This window comes from Merops nubicus, unplaced genomic scaffold, assembly GCF_000691845.1.
Source record: "Merops nubicus isolate BGI_N331 unplaced genomic scaffold, ASM69184v1 scaffold20961, whole genome shotgun sequence".
In the NCBI taxonomy this organism is placed as follows: domain Eukaryota; kingdom Metazoa; phylum Chordata; class Aves; order Coraciiformes; family Meropidae; genus Merops; species Merops nubicus.
This window is the reverse complement of record NW_008589265.1, coordinates 805-18345: the sequence shown is the minus strand read 5'-3', so window position 1 is coordinate 18345 and position 17541 is coordinate 805. Positions and strand designations below refer to the sequence as shown.

The 17541-nt window shown below is 42.0% G+C and overlaps 1 protein-coding gene across 3 annotated transcripts; it reads left to right on the top strand.

The window, feature by feature from the left end:
- Positions 1 to 553: 553 nt before the first annotated feature.
- ODF2 (outer dense fiber of sperm tails 2) lies at positions 554 to 17054 on the top strand. Of its 3 annotated transcripts, none has more exons than XM_008949552.1 (19): positions 554 to 701; positions 2052 to 2177; positions 2784 to 2954; positions 4448 to 4614; positions 5671 to 5800; positions 6104 to 6235; positions 6915 to 6986; positions 7928 to 7999; positions 8721 to 8837; positions 9728 to 9913; positions 10734 to 10843; positions 11531 to 11666; positions 12314 to 12424; positions 13068 to 13172; positions 13731 to 13889; positions 14759 to 14859; positions 15415 to 15577; positions 15924 to 16049; positions 16804 to 17054. In XM_008949552.1, exons 1-19 carry the CDS (start codon positions 594 to 596, stop codon positions 16975 to 16977), a joined length of 2466 nt encoding a protein of 821 aa, XP_008947800.1. In that variant the 5' UTR covers positions 554 to 593; the 3' UTR covers positions 16978 to 17054. The 3 variants fall into 3 exon arrangements, with proteins under 3 accessions (XP_008947800.1, XP_008947799.1, XP_008947801.1); XM_008949551.1 differs by having other exon boundaries at positions 6912 to 6986; XM_008949553.1 differs by having other exon boundaries at positions 594 to 701; positions 2052 to 2120.
- Positions 17055 to 17541: the final 487 nt, after the last annotated feature.

The window sequence follows — 17541 nt, the reverse complement described above, 5'->3', positions numbered from 1 at the left end:
CTCAAGGCTTTTCTGTGGTGTGATACTGGTTGAGGTTATGCGTTTTTTTTGGTGAGGATTAAAGAAATGCTTTGATCCAAGAGCTTTTAAGCATTTGTTTAACTTCAAAAAGACACTTAAAGCTAAGCACATAGGAAAGAGTTTATGGGTTCAGGGTTCTGGGATGGAAGAATCTGTTGGTTTCCTGATGATTTTTCTAACTAAACTGTTAAATTCTCCTTTTCTTCCCCATTTATATTTCTCTTCATAATTGGGTTGTGTTGGTTACTGGAACCCTTGTTTTGCTTGTGTGCCCTAAGACTGAACTCCAATGACTCTTACAGACACCTGTGATCAATCCAATTGTATTTGGTCATTAATAACCACGTTAAAGCAGAAGATGCCAGAAGCAGATAAATTATTTGTATTAATCCTAGCTTTACAGCAAAACAGTGTGGAATTCAAAATGGCAGATGCTCCTGAAAGCAAGCTCCAACTTTAACCAAAGCTGGCCATTGTTGCTCTCTGGCACAGAGGGAAGTGTTATTTCCAGTTTCCTTATTCACAGGTTTCCTTTCATTGTGTTGCCCCTTCCCATTTGTGGGAGAAGAGCCATGAAGAACCGTTCTTCATCTCCCCCCTTGCACGTCCATGTGGATGAGAACACCCCTGTCCATGTCCATATTAAAAAGGGTCAGAAAACCACACCTGCAAAATGCCAGGTAGGAGTGTGCAGCTGGGTGTTTGTGAGGGCTACAAAGAGGAAGGTGAACGGTCCTAGAAGCACCACAGAGTCTTCAAGGTCTGTTTTACTGTTGTATTAGAACTGTGAGACTTGAATTGATATTCAGTGGTGAATTTTCTGTAACGTGTCATTTGTGTTTCAGACTATTTAAGTGTGATACAGAATATATAGTTGCTTTTCACATTTGAGTGTCATAGTGAGGAGCATTGCTTCCAGTGGGATTCAATTCCGTGTGATTCAATTCCAGTTTGGGAATTGAAAAAGGAAAATCTGTTTCCTTTTATTATTTCCTGAATTTGTGTCCTGATAATGTTTTTTTTTTTTTTCCTTTGGCTTCATCCCTGTTTTTGAAGGAAGGGTTTGGGGAAGGGTTTTAAATTTCTAGACATTTCAAATTCTATCTTGATTGTATTAAAATAAGTGTGTTTAGAAAAAAAAAAAATCTGGATTCAAAACATCTTCTGGCATTAAGCACCTTCTCAGTTTGCTGAGCTGTGCAGCAAAGAGGATCTCTTCATAGCCTTATGAAGAAGGAGGGAAGTAGGCAGGAGATACTGAAGTTGAGTTTCTAGCAACCTCATGTCCTCTTTTGTAGTTGGATGTTTACAGAAAATTGTTCTCAGAAGGTGATGGAAGTTGCTAGCTCATTCTTCCTTATCTGCAGACATCCTGTTCCAAGTCCTCTATTAATTTTGTGTTTGTTGCTAATGGCAAATGTCATAGTGAGGTAGGGCCTGACAGTGAATTTAATTGCTTCCATTAATTAATTGCCTGTAAGGAATATTTAGAATATCTGATCTTTCTCGAGGGTTAGAATTGTGCAAAACCATTTGAGCTTTCCTCCAGCTACAGCACCTCAAGTTCAGTACAAATCAGTGTGGATCTATTAGTAGGTTGCAAGTCAGAGAAAACACTTCAGGGGCTTTGCATAACAAATCACACTGCACTGTTCTTTTTTTCTGTGGTAGTCCTGTTGTCAAAAGATACAGCTGCTCTTTTGTGAGGTGAGATGAATGTGGAATGAAGAAGCCATCTCCCAGGTTGTTCCTTCTTCATGTGAATGGGTTGTGTTGCAGTATTTTTTTGTCTCTCTGTACAGAGGAGGCCTCCTTCCCCCTCACCCCAATCTCCCAGACCTGGGTAAGGCTCTCATTGCATCACGAGTGCAGGGCTCCCTCCTTTGATAGCTGCTGGTTCATCTCATCTGTCGTCTGAAACGCTGAGATATTTTTATATGGATGAGCTTTTGTTTGGTTTTGCAGCACTAGAAATTTTAAATGGGTCTTTTAAAAGTCTGTGATTTATTTTTTATTTTCTCTTTCTTTAGCAAAAGCACAAACAGAAGGTGAAAGGGGATACCACGACTGTGGGCCGAGCTGTCCAGGTGAAAGCTAAGGCTCCCTGGATGCCCCCAGGCAAAGCCTGTATTCGGAGATCCACCAGCAAATGGGAGGTAGGGCTGATCTTGCTCTTTAAAACAAACTTTCATGCTTATCTGAGGTTGAAATGAGCAGTTGTGCAGGGAGGGAGCTGGGCTGATCTGAAAGAAGGCTACTGTGACCTAACATCCATTTTAAGGGTCTTCTATAAATCATTATAATATAGAAAATTGGAAATTAATGAGCAGCCTCTGGCCATATTATGCTTTTCTGCCTCCAGAAGCCAGACTAATTTCTTTGTTTGTTATAGTTTTACTAGACCCCTTCAAGATCCAGTCTAGAGACAGTCTCTCCTGAAACGTGGAGCACTTGTGTAGTGTTTTGTAATATTTTCTTTCCCATGGGTTCATAGTTTTGACTTTTGTATTCCTGACTCTTCCTGGATGAGGATTTGAACTTCCATTATTTTTTTTTCTTCTTTTTCTGTTCTAGTCTTTCTGCATTCTTGACCTTTCCTTGATGGAAACAAAACAGCTGTTTAGAATTTTTTTTTGTTTTAAACCTTCCTAGCCTTATTGCAGTGGTGTGACCTGGTCTCTGTTTTGACAGAGTTAGGATTAGAATACTGTTTATAACTTGACACTAAAAAAAAATGATGCTCTGTATTACTTTTCTACCAGGGACCAAATTCCCATTTAGAAATGACACCTCCAGATACAGAGAAAATGTTGTCAGTGCTGCGCCTGAGCGACCTCTCTACTGATGAGGAGGATGCTGTCTGCTGCAAGATGAATGAGTATGAAAAGAAGATAGATAGCCTGATGAGTACAGTGGGAACACTGAAGAATGAGGTGAGGAGACAGTATAAAGACCTGCTGGCCTGGGCTTTGTAGCTGTTCAAGAGGGGACTGGAGGCTGGCATCAAGTCTTGTTGCAGTAGAAGACTACCCAGGCCTGTGGTTAGCTTGCTGAAAAAAGATATATTTCTGAGTTGTTGAGAAGAGCTGAACTATCCTAGGGAGAAATTCACTAAGCTCTTCTATGACACATTTGAAAATTTTACCCATTTAATATCATCTTGCTGTGCTTCACTTTCCAAATAGTCTGTCTTCTGCCCAAGTGCCTGATCTGAAAACTTGTCCTTCCAGAAGGTGAATAATAGAGTGTGATGATGTCTTATTGTCAAAGAATTGACTTAGTCAACAAGATTATTTCTTCTGATTCTGTTTCAAAACATCCAACCCAGTGATGCTGAGTTTACCAGATAAACAGCCTCTTATGTACTGGACACCATTTAAGAGAAGGGTTGGAGATGTTTCCAGATTTCATAAGATGCTCTGTCATGGGGGAAAACTGCATTTTTAACTTTGAGTTAACATTGAGTAGCAAATCCTGTATTCTTATGATCCTGCTCAAAACTATATGAAGTTCAAATTGGTGAACAAGAAAAGGATTTGAATCAAGTAGATTCTGGTATTATGTGTTTTCCATTTTTTTTATGCTACAAAATTTAACAGGGTTACTTGCATGACTGTAAAAGAAAAATCTGGTTTGATACTTTTAATGAGTTAATTGAATATAAATGTTTGATGGTGTCACTTAAATAAATCCATGGTGTATGTTCACATTAATTTTGTGAGCTTTAATTCTGTACAAGCCAGGCAATCTCCAGTGACTTTTTTTGCTGTAAAAAGAAACAAGTCTGGTGCAGTAGTTCAGCCTCCCCCAGTGTTCTTTCTTGTTGCACAACTTCCACTGTTTGTAGTGCTCTTAACTGCCAAAGGAGATACACAATGTCATTCATGAGGAGCAGTGGCCAACTTTTGAGCCACACTGAGCTTTCAACTGGTCTGTACATAACTCCAGTCACTCTACCAGTGGTGACACTAAGCTGCCACAGAATGTTCTGAGTAATCCAGAGTGGGTAGATGGAAACAAAATACCAGGAACTGTTGAGGTTGATTTCATGCAGTTCCCTAGATCTCACAAAGCAGCAGTAGAGCAACAGAAGGCACTTTCAGCACGTGAACTCCTACCAGAGCTCCTTTCCTATGTTTGAGGTCTGTCACATGTCTCATGGCTGATGACAATTTTTGTACTTAAAACCAGAACCTTGTTGTAGGGGATGGGAGGTATTTCCAGGCAATAAGTGAATTTCACCCTTCGTGCACAAGAACAGCCTGGTAGTATCTAGGAGGGGGAAAAAAAAAACCCAAACCCCAGACCATGGTCATTTGTTGTTTGGTGCAGCTGAGTGGCTGGTTCCCTGGTCTGAGATGTGGATTCAGTGTATCACTTAAAAATACTTGGCTTGTCTTAAGTTCTGTTTAAATATCTTAATCAGGCCAAGCTGCAGAAAAAGGAGGAACAGCAGCAAATGAGAAAGCGTCTGCTGGAGGAGCAGAAGGAGGAACTGAATGAGGTCACACAGGAGCTGGTAGAAACAGAACATGAGAACACCCTGCTCAGGCGCAACATTGAGCGCATAAAGGAGGAGAAAGATCTGACTGTGTAAGAGAGCTCCAGTTCTCCACTGCTGCTGCAAGTTGTGGTGTTCACAGGGCACCTCCCTCCTTTATTGCTGATGCTATTTGAGGTTGTAGTTTGTTCCCTGGGCTGCAGTGCTGCTGGAGAGCTGATGTTCTTGGATTTTTTGTCACCCTTTGGGAAGGAGACTTCAGATGGCAGTAGCTGCAGAGAAGGGCTCTGGCATGTTTATTGAAATGGCAAAAACAACCCTTGAGAGCAGGTGGTTTGTGTGGGCTATGGGAGGGTCATCCTAGCTCTGCAATTAGTATCTTGAAGGTTAAGAGGTGCTGTTTGAATTGGGATGGTATTGACAGAACAACAAATGAATAAATGTGGAGCTGAAGACTAGAGGAGAATTTTTGTCCTCTGAAAATCTTACCAAGACAGGGGCCCCTGAAAGAACTGAATCGTGGTGGTTTTTTTGTTTTGTTTTTCTATCAGTGACTCTGAAGGAATCCAAACCTGATGGTTTTGCATCTGCTTTGTATCTTAATAATTTGGGAAGTTTGTGTTTCCATGGGGACACTAGTGTTTTAAGAGAGTTAATTTTATTTTTTCTTTAAGAAAGATGACTTGCAAGTTAATACTGTGTGTTCCTTTTTCAGAAAACTTTATGAATACTTCTGAGATTAAGAGCCCTGGCTAAAAACCTTGAGCTGCATATCTTGCTGTGCTTTCCTGTTTCATGTTCAGTCATTTGGAGTCTTATTGCTGGTGTGGCTTATGTGCCCAGGAAAAGCACAGCATTGTGTTTGGGGGTTAATAATGTGTGCAAGCTTTGGTATAAGCCCAGTTTGTCCCCTCTAAATTCCTGTCTTATAGCTGTGGTCCTGGCAAGGTCCTGGTGTCTTCTTACTGGCTTCTGTCAGAACAACTTCCACATTGAAAGAGGGTAAATCTTAAGCAGTGTTTATTTAGAGCTTTTATCCTCTGATTCGAGGGGTTTTATGAGTTTTAACCAAATCAACTATGTATCAATAGTGGCTGGTACAGCTATTAAAGCTTCTTGTTTCTCTGATGGCTGGATTTTCATTACAGGCTACAGAAAAAGTACTTGCAGCGTGAGAAAGAGTTTTTGATGGCCAAGCTGAGTGAGGCAGAAAGGGATGGAGCAGCAGCAGCCAGGCAGATTCATGCCCTGAAAAACACAATTGGGAGACTCAACATTGTAGGTGTTGTCCTTTTCTGTTCTGTGCTTTTGCCGTGTTGGCCTTCTATATGCCTATCTTAAAAATGTAACATTACAGCTGCTGATCCAGGAAAGACATAAGGAAAAGTGCAGGATTTTAACATGCTTAAGGTGTTTGCTAATTTTGTTTTGAAGTAGGGTGTTTACTTGCAGCAGCCACCTTTTGCACAGATCGTGCTGACCGTTGCACTGCTCATGCTTTTATCAGCTTCATACATGAATTCTGTGTGAACAATTCCTTTCTCTTCCCTTCCTTTCTTGTCCCTGTATTTTTCCCTCTAGGAAAAAAACATGAGCAGCTCAGATATTAACATGCTGACAAGACAAAAAGAGCTTCTGCTCCAGAAGTTGAGCACCTTTGAAGAATCCAACAGGACACTGCGAGGGCTTCTCAGAGAGCACCACAGCCGGGAGGTAGCCACATCTGTGTGCTTCAGCTTGGGTGACTGCAGGAAACTAAGTTCTCTCATGGACTGAAATGGAGTTTGAGAACTTCTAACTCCTTTTTTTTTTTTATTCTCCTAACCCTGCTGTTGACCCTGTGTCATAAAGGGTGGATAGGGTTTTCTTTTTTTATCCTTGCCTATATCATAGTCAGACTGACTTTTCTTCTGTGAGGACATTAGTGCATCTAAGTCTTTGACTGCATTAAAAGATAAAAAAAGATTATTCCTGTACAGAACAATTCTGTACTGCTTGTAAGAGTGATACAGAAAAGAAATTGCTATTCCTGTAATTTATACTCCATTTGAGCAAAAGCAGGCTGATGGTAATGGTTCTTTCAGCCACTAGTGAGACTGGATAAAAGGACCGAGTTCTTCTGCATGGCTTTCCCTGAGTAGCAGGAGAGTTCAGAAAGAGCTTAAATTGCCATCATGCTTTTTATTGTAATCTTTGACTGAGAAGTGGAAAAGCTTTCTGAGATGGGTGATGATGTGTGAAATACATAGCAAATTTGATGCTTCTTGGTATCTTCTGAGAATTGTTGCTGCAACTGGGAGAAAATGGTTTATTTGCCCAGTTCCATTTAAAGAAGATATATAAAATGGACGTTTTAGTTAACAGTTTTTCTCCTGTGTTTCTTTTGTAGAAGGATGCTCAGAAGATACTGGAGCAGCAAGGGGCACTGCTGAAAAGGCTGGCTGACTCAGATGCAGAGAAAGTGGTAAGCAAACCACAGTCTCTTTTTTTCTTTTAATGATAAAGAAGAGAGATCTAAAATGACAAGCTGTTCTTTGTCTTCAGCCGCCAAGTCTTACACTAATGCCTTTTAGGCCAATAAAAAAATGTTTTTACTTTTGTAGCAATCAGAGCTCCTCTGGTTAACAACCTACATTTCAAAGTGTAGAGATTTTTGTAGTCCTTGAAATACTGGGGCTTAGAATGGGATGGCACAAGTGAGACTTGCATATCAAAGCACCACCAGGATTTACAGGATTCAGCTCTAAAGGAAAACTGAAGCCTAGTTTTACAATGTGTAAGCACAAATTATTCTGCTTACCTTTTCTTGTACAAAGTAAGAATTGTACTCCATATTTCTTTAAAAAGAAGACTCTGAGGATAGGAGAGAAAAAAATATCTACTGTCAAAATACATGGTCAGGATAGAATTCTTCAGTTTAGAAATCATCTTTTTGTTTCAATGTGTTTATCATGTTATCCTTAGAGATAGAGAAGCACAGAGAGGGCAGGCTTTCTGTATCTGCCTCTGTCACCAAATGAGTGCATGACCTGGTGCCACTTATTGTTCATTTCCTTATCTGTAAAGTGAGGAAAGGGTTCTAACATTGCCAGAAGTTATAAACATTGCTGTGAGACATAGGTAATGCTGTTTTTTGTCTGTGGAGTATTTAGTCCTGTCCAGTCCTTGCTCTTGACTGGGTATCCTATGCCCTGTTACACACATGTATGTGTGTTCCTTTTCCTTGCTGCTTGAGGAGAGTGCAGCCTGTTTTTCCAGAGCTGAGGGTGCTGTTGCTGTGGATACCAGACAGACAGTGCTGTGGATCAGAGGGTCTCCAGAGGGAGGCAGTTAGAGCTCTTTCTCTCCACCTGCCAACCTAAATGTGTTTGTTACTTAACATCTGAATGGTGTTTGTTTTCCCAGCAACTTCAAGTGATGCTTCAGGAGAAAGAAAAAGAAGTGGACAATCTTACCATTCAGATACAGGCAGAAAAGGTAGTTTCCTTTTCCTGTTTTCCTCTCCCTGCTCCACCATCCAGTTCTGTAGAAGCACAGATAATCCAAAATATGGCTTTGTACTTGCAGACAATTACTCTTTAAGGGTTTAGATGACTGGATTACTTATAAAACTAGACACACAGCCACCTATTCTCACACAGCTGGGGATTCCATCTTCTGCTAGTAAGGTACCTGTCACAAAGATGAGTAGGTCATACTACTTTGCTTGGGCTTATCACTGAGTTGCCTTTTTGTTTAAGGTCATATTGGTTCCTGATGTCAAATTCCGCCACCTATTCTCACACAGCTGGGGATTCCATCTTTTGCTAGTAAGACACCTGTCACAAAGATGAGTAGGTTGTGTTACTTTGCTCGGGCTTATCACTTTTTTTGTTTAAGGTCATATTGGTTCCTGATGTCAAATTCCAATCTGTTCCTCTATTTAGTAAGTAAAAGGGGAATGCACTGGAAAAGATCAGAGGAACGATGTTTTGCCTTAGAACAAACCTTTCAGGCCACTCATTCACATCTGATGTAAAATAAATGACTACTTATTTGTTCCCCATTTGGAGTAGACGAGCTGTGAGGGTCCATCTGAGGGAAGTGGAGGTGGCTGGAGATCAATCAGTGAAGAAATCTGAGACTGTTACATATTATAAAGTGCTCCTTCTATTAGCTTGTTGAGGAGAAAGGTGTCTGTCTTGTTGCTTCCTATTAGGACCAGGCAAGGACAGCCTGTGAACTCTCAAAATCCATGGAGGCCGTGAGAGGCCGCTTGCAGGCGCAGCTGCGGAACAAGGAAGCCGAGAACAACCGTCTGACTATCCGGCTGAGGGTGGGTGTCGGGGGCCTGGGCACTGCCTCTTCATTTACCCTCACGAGCTGAATGACTGACAAGGGAAGCAGCACTCACCGACTGTTCTTCTGCCCTGTCTGGTAGCCTGAAATATTGGCTGGTGATGTTCACACCACTAACACACAGCAGACTCTTCAAATGAAGTCAGAGAAGAAAAATCTTTTCACTTCTGATGTGTGAGGCAAAATCATAGCCTTAAAGTTTATGTGCATTAATTAGACTTTTTTTTTCTCTAATTGCTTCATAATTATTTAAAAGATGGCTTTGGTTTAGTCAAGCATCAAGACAGATTGTAAACTATTTAATTTGCTTTCTGGGAAAAATTCTGTGCCGTAGGTTCCTGTGTTTGATGCAGGATCTCACGCATGCTTTCTACTGTATTAATGAGGAGGAGAAAGTTCCCCTGGTTTATCTTGTTCAAAGTCTTAGGTTTTAACATCTGTTGATGTTGTGGTGAACAGATGTTTATTAATGGCTTAGAAGAGCTTTAATTCTGTTGAGCTATGTAGCTGCATAAACAAACAATCTTATGTGTGAGAATCTCTGTTAATAAAGAGAATGCTCTTGGGTAGATCGAAAGACTGGTAGACCAGTATTTACCTTGGTCAGGAGAAGAAATCTATATTCTAGAGAGCAGCTTCTGAAAGAAGAAAGGAAATGTCTTGGAAGGAAAGGAAGACCTGTGGTGTTGAAAAGTCTGCCAGCATTAGGACAGGATAGTGTAGGTGAAACACAATTGCAGGAGCCTCCAGGCTGAAGGTTGAAGGTTTATTCCCAGCTCTCTCCACTGTTTCTAGGGAATTAGTTGCTGCTTTGGGTACAAAGTATAAGGACATCATTCTGTGTGGTGTTTTCCCCACCTGTTGCAGAATCTGGAGCGCAGTGAGGCTCAGCATAAGGCAGAGGTGGAGCACGTGCTGGAGCAGCTGCAGGAGCTGCGGCGGAAGGCAGAGCACGACAAGGAGGCCCTGAGGAAAGCCGTCCGTGCGCAGAAAGAGCGGGCGGAGCGGAGCGAGGAGTGCGCCCAGCAGCTCTCTGGCCAGCTGGCAGAAAAGGTACCTGGTGGCACGGGAGGAGAGACCTCATTTCAGGTCATGCATCTGAATCTTTGGCTTCTGGCAGCAGCCCTGGGGAGAGTCTCTGCTTTCAACTAATGAGATTTATTTCTGTCTTGATGCTTTGGCCCATTTATGCTAAGTTTAGAACAAATCCAGTTTGCTCATTTGTCACATTTGCTGTATGTCCTTAGCTTAGGACGTGCAGTAACTTGGATCATACTAAACTAGCAGATCAATTTTTTTGCCTGGTTCTTTAGAACCATCTGAGGGTTGAGAAAAGCTCAAAAAATAAAGCCTTGTGCTTTGGGCTGAAAATTCTGAATGGAGTTGGTTGTGAATTGAGAAACTAGTCAGAGCAGAGAAGTATAAAGTCTTAGAGGTGTGCTGGAATTTCCTGTTGAAAAATGACTGAAGGATATGAAAAAAGAGTAGGAAAGTCAGGACTAGAAGGAATTAGAGGGGAACGTGGATTTCACACTGCTTGATTGTTTTTTTCTTTATTGTTTTTAGAATTCCAGAGACTGAAGCCACTAGTAGAATCATAGTCATGGTTTTTATTTATCATAGATTATCTGCCTTCGAAGAGGTACCTTCTGCTGCAGTTATGTCTGTTGGCTGCCAGTAGAATTGGAGAACACCTCTCTGAAGGATCAGGAAGAATAAAAATGAATACTTGTCCTCAGTATTTTAAAAGTGAATTCTCTGCACATACCATCCTTGCCCACATCAACATCTCTGCCTATTGTCTGCACCCCCCATGTCTAGTGGTGTTTTTGTCACACTTGCTCTCTTCTCATGTATTTCTTTTGTTTGATAGGACAGTTATGTTGCTGAGGCTCTGTCTACCCTGGAGTCCTGGAGGAGTCGCTACAACAAAGTAGTAAAGGAAAAGAGTGACCTTGAACTGGAAATTGTTACACTGAACAGGTTAAAATACAATGAGTGTGGAGGAAAAAAGTATGAGTGGGGATGAGTTCTAAGTTCAAGGATAATTTAATTGAATAACTACATTAAATTTAATACTTTAATTGGATTGCCTGTAAATATCCAAGCAAACTCAGCACTGCCTAAGGACTAGAGCAGAGTTTAAAGAGAGAGATGTGGCTTCTGCTGCTGACTTGCCACAGCAAAGGCAGGTTTCTTAAGGGTTTGCTAACCCTTAAGACTTTCTGTTCCTTTGCCATTTTCTAAAGCTTTAAAAGAATTAAGGTTATCTTTCTTTTGAGATCTGTTTGAGATGCTTGAATGGAAGGGATTAGAAGAGACAGGCAATATAGTTTGTGCCAGTTTGTTTTGAAGCTAAATACACTTGCTGGTATCACTGCAGTACAGTTGTTGCTTCAGGAAAAAATAGGTATGTGAGGAGAGAAGTACCTCTTTACCCTGTGCCTCTTGGAGGCAATGCACTTGAACTCCAAGGGGACAGCACAAGTTAATTTCCAGCAGGCTGAGAAGATTGAGGTAATAGAACAGTGTAACAGTTAGATGTGCACACATGACTGCAGGAGAAAGATGAAAGGATAAGGCCAAGCCGTGTTTCTGAAGCAATTTTCAAGGGTAGGTAGCCTTGCTCTTTCTTGTCACCTAAGGATTACTTTTCTTCCTGTGTGGCAGACGTGTTGCAGACTTGCTGGAGCAGCAGGCAACCCTGGAGGACAAGGTGCGGGAGGACAGAGAATCTTTGGTGGATAAACTGCATCAACAGACCACAGAGACCACATCTTACAAACTGGAGAACGAGAAGCTGAAGGTCAGTTTTTTTGGGGTTTTCAAGATGAGATGCTAGGGGGTAAAAAATCAAATTGAATTGCACCTATTGCTGCCATGTAGTTTCAAACCATTTTACCATAATGTGCATATGATAGGGGAAGTGTGCTGAGAAGAGGTATAAAGAGAGAAAATAAACATTCTGGGAGGACAGGGTTTCTTTCAGGTTTTTCTAGGAGTATCTCCAATCCAAGTACTGTTTCTTCCAGCTGGGATCTTACCTCTACCTGCTGCTTGGAACAGCTGCAACAGAATAACTGTAGCTCATGCAGAGAGAGTGGTAATCTCCAGAATAAAATAAACGTGTGGCATATTTCTACTGTCCTCTCTCTTACTACTGGTGATCCTGTAGGTGACCTACATAATTTTCTTCTTGGAAAACTAGGCGTTGGTCCAAGTAAAGAGTGGCCCTAATCCAAGTAGCACATCTCGTTCAGGCATATGGAAAGACTGCACATCCATCACAAACCTCTGTGCTCTGCTGGTGTAAAACTGGCAATCCACTCAAGTCTGGAAAGTTTTGCCAGCTTAAACTGGCAAAAATCTTCTCTTCCCAGACTAAACCATGTAAGAGAGCTAGCGTGGCAGTTACTTCCAGGCACTCAATGGAAGATGTTTTCTGTTTTTCAGGCCAGTGTGGTCCCAATGGAGGAAAAGCTGAACCAAGCACAGCTGGAAGTGCAGGAGCTCAAAAGCTCTGTCAGGAACTACGAAGTGTTGATTGAAGGCTACAAGTCACAGGTAGACATCTAATCAAAACCTTTAGCCATGCACAAACGTTTTCTCCCTTCACTGTTATGGCTTCTTCTATATCACTTTAACTCTGTTTGCTCTTGGAGGATGTTGCAGTTTCATACAGTTTCAGTTCTTTTATCTCAGTTAAACTGACTTTTTCTCAAATGGCAGCATCCAAACTGCCATGTGCTGTGTACCACTGTAGAATACTTGCCTTTCTCCCTGTGTGCTGATAACTTGGTTGTTAGGAAGAGTTGTCTCTCACAGGAGAGATCTTGATGAATAGAAAATAAGACTGGTTTCAATTATTTCACTTTTCCCTGCTCCTTTTGAAAAGGTAAAGGAACATAGTAAGATGCTTTCTTCCACCTTTTAGAGTGGGAAGTGCTGTTCTTGGCTGTTTCTTGGGGTTTTTGGATATTGTGGTAGTAGGAAGATAAGGCAAGTCGGGAGAACATCTGGTGGAAAGCTCAAATGATCCAGTGGCAGAAGCAGGAAGTGAACTTCCAATACAGTTCTGGGGTGGTGGTGAAGGTGGCAAGAAACTTGTTGCTGATCCTTGAGCAGTTTTAGTTTCTTCAAAGAGTTGCACATTTATTGAAAACTGTGTATACCACATAAAGTGTGTGGGATTTTTTTGTATACCCAGGTATTGAAGAGCCAAATGGAAGCAGATGATATGGCAGCAAAGCTGGAAGAGTGTGATAAAGAGAAAAGGACACTAAAGGATGAAAAGACCGAGGAGATAGAATTGGTAAGTATTCCTCTAAAGTCTGAGATGTTGTAGGTATTTGTGGATCTTCATGTTCTGAATATAGGGGAAAATGGCTGTGAATAGGAAACAAAAGGCTTATCTGAGTTTGCCTTCCCATTAGTTTTTCTGAGGATTTGTTCATTCTGCAAAATGTATTGAATATTTAGCAACTTTATTACTATATTGCACTCTTCAGAGGTGTTTAAATTGCTTAGTGTGTCCTTTGCTGCAAAAGTAGTGGTCTAGAACAGCTGACTGTCCTAGGTTACACCATTTCTGGTGTGGAGCAGCAGTCCATAAAGAAAAGCAAGCTTGTAGTAAAACTGAAGCCCATGATCCAAAATACGTATTCTCACTCCATCCATAGGAATGCTAGATCCTAAGAGAAAGCCTTTTGGAGTAGGAGAAGACCTTAGGCTTTGAACTCCAATACTGGCCAGATATCCACACAGTGTCATCATGGTTGCAGACAAACAGAGCTTCACTGAAGTTGAGAAACTTTTTAGTCTTGAACTTAGGAACATTTGCAAGTCCTCATGTTCTCTCTTTTGTCTATAGGCACGTAAGCAGTTCCAGAGCCAGCTTGCTGAACTGGAAAAGCTGCCTGAAATCCTAAAGATGAGAGAGACACAACTAGCAGAATGTCAGGACCAGCTTCAGGATTATGAGAAGAAGGTCGTGGAGCATTCTGTCATGATTGCAGATCTTCGTCAGCGGGTAAGGAACTGGTGTAATGTACCTGCAGACCTGCAGCCTCCAGCCTGAAGACCAAGATGGATTTCTAATCACAGGAAGGTTCAAACTTCATTCCTCTTCGTGTCTCTTTTTGAAAAGATTAAATGTGTGCTGCAAAATAAAGCTGTGTGCTATGTCTTTGTGAAAGAACTTTGTGGCATAGCCAGTAGCATTCCTTACTGCTTGAAAGGTTTCTCATCTCTTGGTGCAGAACCTCACTGGGACTTGAATGGCAGCAGTGATGACACTTGCTAATGCCAACACTCACTTCTGGTGCTTCCGTTGTCTGTCAGCTTTCCCTCTGGTGTTTTTCTGCTGACAGTGCTGTCCCAACCTTGTTTTCTCACCCTGATTTCAGGTTGTTTTCCCAGTCCCTGATTTTTGTCCCCAGAAGGACCACGCAGGTACTGCAGGATAATTAGACAGGCATGACTTCTACAACCCTGCCTCAAGACACAGCAAATGATCTTGCAGTCTGACTGCTTTACTCTGGCTTGCAATTACAAACCTCCCTGGTATCTCAGGCTCTAATGCCTTTGTGGGCTGCTTTTAATGTGTGTGCTTTGCTGTGCTTACAGGTGGCTGCTCTGCATGCAAGCATTTAGGGACCTGGCTTTTCCCTTGCAATATGGAAGAATTTTCTCCTATTTTTCCAAAGGAAACTAATTGGAAAACAGCAAAATGGATGTTTAGTGCTTTGCTTCTCTATCCGCTGTTCATTTTCTGGGGCTCTCCAGAAATTATGAATTGAGCATGTTTCCTTTTGGAGAGCTGCATATGTTTTAGGTGGTTGGTTGTGTGTGTATGTAGTGTGACTACTCTGTCGAGTAATTAATTACTGTAATTTTTAGATTGAGCTCCAGGGGAACAAAATGGAGATCACAAGAGAGAGGTATCAGTCTGCCCAGGAGGAGAAAAAGCAGCTCACCTTCAAGGTGGAGGAGCTAGAAAGGTTAGAAATATTAGGCTTCTCTGGCTCTCTTAACCTTTCATATCCATCTTCTTCCCATTGTTTTTTCAGGGTATTGAAACAGCTTCATTCTTGTTCCAGTCCCTCATATGCCTCCAGGATTCTGTGCCTTTGCTTATCCCACGAGGATTTCTTATCAGTAGCTGTCCACTGGAGAGAGAGTTAAATGCTTTCACAAGACCTATTAATACGTGGTTAGAAATGATGATGACTTACACAGGAGATAAGCCATCTCCTTGTGCCATCTAGCCCAACAATTTTGAGATTATTGCATGTTACAGTATTTTTACCCATGTTTCTAAGTTTTTTAGTTTCAGTTCTTTTTAGACAATGTCTGGGAAAATGCAAGTGTGTGGGTACTCTATCTCCTTCAATCTTTGAAATTTTGAGTTGAGAAATTAAGTGGGTTTTGCAGTTCCTGCCTCTCAAGGGGGAATAGGATCTATTCCCAGACTAGTCAGGACCTGACAAAAAGGCAGACTGAAACACACTCCATTTAAAATGAATAGGTTTCCTTCCATTATTGTCTTAACCTAGAAAACTAGAGACAACGAGTGCCCAGAACATAGAATTCCTTCAGGTCATAGCAAAACGCGAGGAGTCGATCCACCAGTGCCAGCTGCGGCTGGAGGAGAAGACCCGTGAGTGTAGCTCCTTGGCACGTCAGCTGGAGATGGCCATTGAAGATGCCAAAAGACAAGTAAGTCCTTTCTGGTTTGTGAATTATCCCAGACTGTAAGAGGCAAGCAGTGAGAATTCTGAAAATACCTCCTCAGCCTATGACCAAATTAATGGAAATCATCACGTTTTGGTGAACTACAAGGAATAAAATGTGCTGGTGCTGTTTGTCAGCTCTTAAACCACTGAAAAGCAGAGTCCTGCGTTCCAGTTTGCAACAGAGGAGAGAACAGCAGAGGGCTGAGCTGCTGCTTGTGCATGAGAACGTGTCCAGTTAAACTTTATAGGGTTTTTGTGGGCAATGGGCTTGGGAAAAGTCATTCTTCCCTAGACAACCATTTGAAAAGTTGCTCTGTTGTTGCACACAGGTGGAACAAACCCGAGAACGAGCAGCATCTAGAGAGAGGGCAGCCCAGTCAAAGCTGCTGGATTTGGAGACTCAGCTGAGTAGGAATAAAACAGAGCTGAACAAATTGCGCCGGAGCAAAGACGATGTGAGTGACTTGCCAGGGGTGCTCCTGTTGTGCTGGTGGTGTCCTGGCAGCATCTGCAGGCCAGAAACTGAGGTCCTGTGGACGTGCTGCAAAGTCATGCAGAGCTGTGTCCAAATGTGACAAGCTGTTGCATGTTTCCATGGCAGTTGTGTGATGTGATATGTCTGTTACATCCCTGATTCAGGAGCGTGGACTCTCATTTGCTTGTCACTTACATCAGTGATATGAATGAACTTGCTCTAATCTTATGTCTGTGTAAGAAAATAATCAGACCTTTCTTACATTTGGATTAGATTTGCACCACGTATCATGGACAGATTTCAACTCTAGTTACCATGCTTGGTTATCTGAGTTTACAGTTTCTCTTCTAGAGGAAAGGATTTCTTCTAGAAGAAAGAAGGGGTCTCCTTCATAATGTCCTGTGTACCCTGCTTGTTCCCTTGAGTTTTACTTGGGATTGGGCTGGCACATGGATCAGGTCAAGCTGATTTAGAGTGTATTTAATTCCCTATAACTATAACTAATCAGCTCTAAAAGCCCAACTGATTAGCCATGTTCTCTTCCATTTTTATTAGTGGGTTGCTGAAAGGGGTTGAAAATGAGCAGAACAAACATCATAGCACCATCTATGGTCATGTCATCTACTCCTGTGCTAATCCTTGCTGTCCTCAGCACTTTTGGGGAGCAGTTTGAGTTTCAGGTGAAGGGGATGGGTGCTGCTGTGTTCCAGCCTGTGTTGTGCTCCCCGGTGCAGGTGGAGCGCCGGTACGAGAGCCGCCTGCAGGACCTGAAGGACCGGCTGGAGCAGTCGGAGAGCACCAACCGCAGCATGCAGAACTACGTCCAGTTCCTCAAGTCCTCCTACGACAGCGTCTTTGGAGAGAGCACCTTGCTGGGCTCTCCCCTCCGCTCTCGCTCCTCTCCCTGAGCTCAGCGGTCTCCTCACCTCTCTGCCACGAAGCACAAAAGCAGCTGCATCTCGAAGCCATATGTTGTTTAGAAAATCAGGTGGCGTTTCAGGGTCGCTGTCAGGAGACGTTCTCCTCTTCTCCTCACAGCATGAGATGATAAAATGATGGTGGTATGTGTCCTAAGTGTAGGGTATCAGCAATACTGGATGGGTGTTGGAAGCTGGTGTTACACCATAAACTGTCCCCCAAAACCCAGTGATTTTGCATACAATGGAAAAAGGTCTTTATCATCCTGTAAAGCTGAAGAAGTTTCAGCTCTTAAAACCTGTCAGTGGTTTTTGAGTATGTTAATGTTTATAAGAGCTTTTTTCCTATCCATGTTTCTTTTTTAAAAGGTCTTTTTCATCCTGTAAAGCTGAAGAAGTTTCAGCTCTTAAAACCTGTCAGTGGTTTTTGTTGAGTATGTTAATGTTTATAAGAGGTTTTTTCCTATCCATGCTTCTTTTTTCATTCTCTGTTGGGGAGATCATGTGGGGCTTTTTTTTGTGGTGGGTTTTTTAATATCTTTTTTTAAACTGTTG

Coding starts and splice junctions, on each gene's coding strand:
- ODF2 (XM_008949551.1), top strand. CDS start 594: ATGAAGAACCGTTCTTCATCTCCCCCCTTGCACGTCCATGTGGATGAG. Junction 14,860..15,414: donor AAGGTGGAGGAGCTAGAAAG/GTTAGAAATATT, acceptor GTCTTAACCTAG/AAAACTAGAGACAACGAGTG. Junction 15,578..15,923: donor TTGAAGATGCCAAAAGACAA/GTAAGTCCTTTC, acceptor TGTTGCACACAG/GTGGAACAAACCCGAGAACG.